We start from the raw sequence: 4038 nt of genomic DNA on the forward strand, positions 1-4038 counted from the left end.
TGCCACCATACCCCAGTCTCAGTTGCCATCTCAGTGCACCCCGGGGGCAGGACCGGCATGGGAGGCGGGGATCGAACCCCCAACCCCAGTGCGTGCGTGCGTGCTTGCAGGAGCTTTAATCTGCTGAGCTATTTGGCCAGCCCAGCCTTTTCATTTCAAAATCCACCCTTTTTGTTGAATGTAGTTTGTAATTGCTCTTGCAAAATGTGAATAGCAGATTTAATTGCAGTAATTAGACAATTTCTAAAAGTTGTTTATTTTTTTCCTCCTAGTCATTGGTTTTGATCAGCAAACTACCTTACATTCATTTTTTTCACACTGTGCTGAAACAGATAGCACCAGAGTATTTTGAAAAGAATGAACCTTATTTGGAAGCAGGTAAGTTAAATATTGTATAAGTTATATACCTTTATGAAATTTTTAAACTTTTACCAAAAAGTTGATCTTAAGAAATTGGAAGATAATATAAGGATTATATGATGGAGAGATGCAAAACTATTTGGCATCTTTTTCCTACAAACACCAAAAATCATACTTGTTCTTATCACCTCTCAACATAGATGGTGTCCATTTATTAGGATAATAAAGAATGAATTTTGAGTTGCCAGTTCACACAGTACCGTGAAATGGAACTTACTAGTAATTTGATATAACTGGAAGGCCCCAACCAGATAATGTGCACTTGTAGCTAATTTAATTAACTGATTAAGTTTGGTTTGTTTTGAGACAGAGTCTCTCTTCCAGCTGACCTTGGACTCATTGTGTGTCCAGGCAGGTTTCCACAATGCAGTGATCCTCCTGGTTCATCCTCCAAGTGTTGGATTACCGGAAAGTGCCACCACACCAGGCTTTTAATTTTAGCTAATTTTAGCAGTAATAAATCAACAGAAAAACTTCCTTTAAACCTATTCATTTGTTTCTTTCAAAATTTTATTGCCATTCGTGGCAGCACATGCCTATAATCTTGTTGACGTGAGAGGCTAAAGCAGGAGAACTGAAGTTGGCTGCTAGGCCAGGTGCCTCAGTGAGATCCTATCCCTAAACAGCACAGCAAAACAACTAAAAAAGTGCAGTGTACGGTAGTCTAACTCAGTGGTTAGAGGGCTTGCTTAACATCTGTGCCGTCCTGGGTTCAATCTTCAATACTGCTAAGAAAAAAGTATTAACCAATTTTTATTCTACCTAACATTTTTTCCTAGTGAAATGTAAGATATTTTTATCACAGTATTTTTTTTTTATGAGCAGAATATATTTATTGAGGGAAAGAAAGCTCCTGTCCAAGAGAGGGACAGGAGGGGAGGGGGGCCGAATGGGTAGTTCCCCTGGGAAGTTGTCTCTTGCAGGGACTTTTATAGAGGAAAACCCTGTGGTGAGGCAGGTCTAAGGTGGTGGAGAAGACATGGGAACTTGCTTAGTTGAGCATGAGGTGGGACAAAACTATGGTCAACCAATGAGATTACAAGCACCACTGCTCAGGTAAAATTGATTAAATCCAGTAACAAATGGGAAAGCAAGTCACATAGCAAGCGGGCACCAATACGGAACAGGGTCTCTTCCTGTTGGGGGTTGGGCTAGTGACTCATTTGGGCTCTTTCAAGTTGATTGATACTGTTTAGGATATCAATCCCTGATGCCCATCCCTAGGGAAGGATGTAGCTGTGCTTCCTCTTTTTGTCTTGGTCTTCAGGCGTGGCCCCTATGGGAGTGTCTGACTCTTCCAAGTTGCAAAGTCACCTTGTCTTCCATCTTGTCCCCTTGAGAGCCTGACCCTGTCTAACTGCCTATAATATTTCTGTCTAACTTGGCTGCCTACAACATTCCCTCTCTGAAGAAGTAACCTGAACTGCCATGAGGGAACTATGGGCGATGACCACTCTGGCTTCTTCAAGCTGAAACAGCTTATAGTTGTTGACCGTCAGTCAGATATATTCTTTAGAATATATCTATCTATCTGTCTAAAGGCCCTCAATAGACACCACGCATTTTCATTACAGCTTTGAATCTGAAGAAAAAGGCAAAGTATTAAACATACATTGGCCAAATAAAAACACTAGTCAGAACCACAGTATTACTTTTACTTTCTATTCTTCCCACTGTATTTTTCCTGCTTTACAGAAAGTAGAGTTTAATTTGTAATGCCTTATTTTAATACTTCAATATTTTTATAAGAAAACATTTTGCTATATTTTTCAGCGTGTAATGATGTTGACAGATGGCCTGCCCCAGTGCCAGGGAAAACACTGCACCTGCCTATCATGGGAGTGGTAATGAAGGTAATGGCGCACAGCAGTGGTGGCAAGCCTGTTGTGTGCATGCTGCTGTGTTTTTATTTAAGACAAAAGTTGTTAATATATGAGTTATATTTTCTAAACTAAAATCTCAGTATTCAAGTTTAATTGCAGTGTTGGCAGTTTGTGATAAATAAGTGGGTTTTGGGCTGCAGTTTGGGTACTCATCTCTAAAAGACTCACCATCACTGATATATAGCTATCTCACATGTCTCATGCTGTGCTGTGCTATGCTGTGCTATGCTATGCTCTATCCTATCCTTTGTCCTACCCTATATCCTATCCTATTCTATTACATTCTCTCTGTCTCTTTCTTTGTTTCTTTCTTCTCACTATGAAGTTCAGGCTGTTCTTGAACTCACTACATAGCCCAGGCTATCCTCAAACTCTCAGTGATCCTCTTGCCTCGGCCTCCTGAGTGCTGGGATCACGGGTGTGTACCACCACACTTGGGCCTACTTGTCTCTTTTTAAACAAAACTTTGTAGGTAGGACACTAGAGAAGCCGAGGCAGGAGGATTGCTCTGAGTTTGAGGTCAGACTGGCTTATAAATAAATAAATAAATACAAAAATAGAATAACTTGTAGGGAAGTTCACACATGGGTTTTGCTTTCTTAGTAATATTTTTCAGTGTTATTGCTTTCACTTGTTTGTCATTGATGTGAGGTATTAGAGATACCAAACCCGTCCTGCTTCATACGGCTACTGGTGACACAGCCCCACAGGTCTGCAGTCCCTTTGTTTCCTGTGTGAGGCCTGTGAATGCAAGTGCTACTACCTCCTAGGACTTTGTGCTCCAGGTCTGTCCCTCCCAGTGCCTTCAAGGATCGATGATAGCAGAAACAGATTACTTGAAGAATTACGTTTCAATTACTGAAAATTTAGAGACATTGGGAGAGCCACTGGTTCTTAGTCATAATCTTATTTGTTTATTTATTTTTTAGACAGAGTCTTGCCTGTAGCTTAGGGTAGCTTTGAACTCGCTGTGTAGTTCAGGCTGGGCTTGAACTCGCAGGGATCCTCCTGCCTCCCAAGTGCTAGGATTACAGGCATATGCCACTCTGCTCAGCGGTCGTAAAGAATCTCAACGTGCTCCTCCTAGGGTATTCTCTGTTAGGGTTATTTTGTGGGTTATTGCTTTTCTTTTTAAAAAATAGCATTTTACTCTTAAACCTTGTGTGAGTGTACTTTAAGGTCTTTGCAATTTGCTATCAAATTGGACTTATATTTATTCTCTCTGTAGTCTTCCTCATTTTTTGTATATTCTATTTTTTCTGTGGGAAATCATTAAAAGTTATACTGATAGCCCTGGGTTGAGAGTGCTCATTGTTTCCTGTGACATTTATCCAAAACTTTGGCAAGCTCTAGGGTGTGTTTGGGTGTGTGTATTAGTGAAACAAAGATTAGAACAATAAACAGGAAACAGTGTGATGTTGATGTCCTTTTTGTGGACATCAGTGTTTTTTGGTACATTTACTTCTCAGTAGGTGAGTGGTTTCTTTTTGTGAATATGGACACCTTGTACTTTCTGCGGTGACTAAAAATGAATTGAGCTGTAGGTTTTTCATATGACAAAGTTTTTTGTTCATTGCATCTTGTTTTGTTTTATTTATTTCAGACAGGGTCTTGCTGGTAAGTAGTCAGACTACTTCAAATTCTGTGGAGATCTTCCTGCCTGGGATTATAGGCATGCACCACCATGCCAGGCTAATCTGATATATTTTTAAATACCTTTTTAGGCATTGATGAG

General features: G+C 40.2%; 1 protein-coding gene across 1 annotated transcript in view; it reads left to right on the plus strand.

The window, feature by feature from the left end:
- Nucleotides 1-4038, plus strand: part of Dennd6a (DENN domain containing 6A) — a 57444-nt gene that overhangs the window by 18999 nt on the left and 34407 nt on the right. Inside the window, exons 6-7 of the mRNA XM_023715722.1 lie at nucleotides 273-378; nucleotides 2194-2273. Of these exons, the coding sequence (XP_023571490.1) occupies nucleotides 273-378; nucleotides 2194-2273 (186 nt within the window). The remainder of the gene's footprint in view (nucleotides 1-272; nucleotides 379-2193; nucleotides 2274-4038) is intronic.

This window comes from Octodon degus, unplaced genomic scaffold, assembly GCF_000260255.1.
Source record: "Octodon degus isolate 3935 unplaced genomic scaffold, OctDeg1.0 scaffold00043, whole genome shotgun sequence".
NCBI classification, from domain to species: Eukaryota; Metazoa; Chordata; class Mammalia; order Rodentia; family Octodontidae; genus Octodon; species Octodon degus.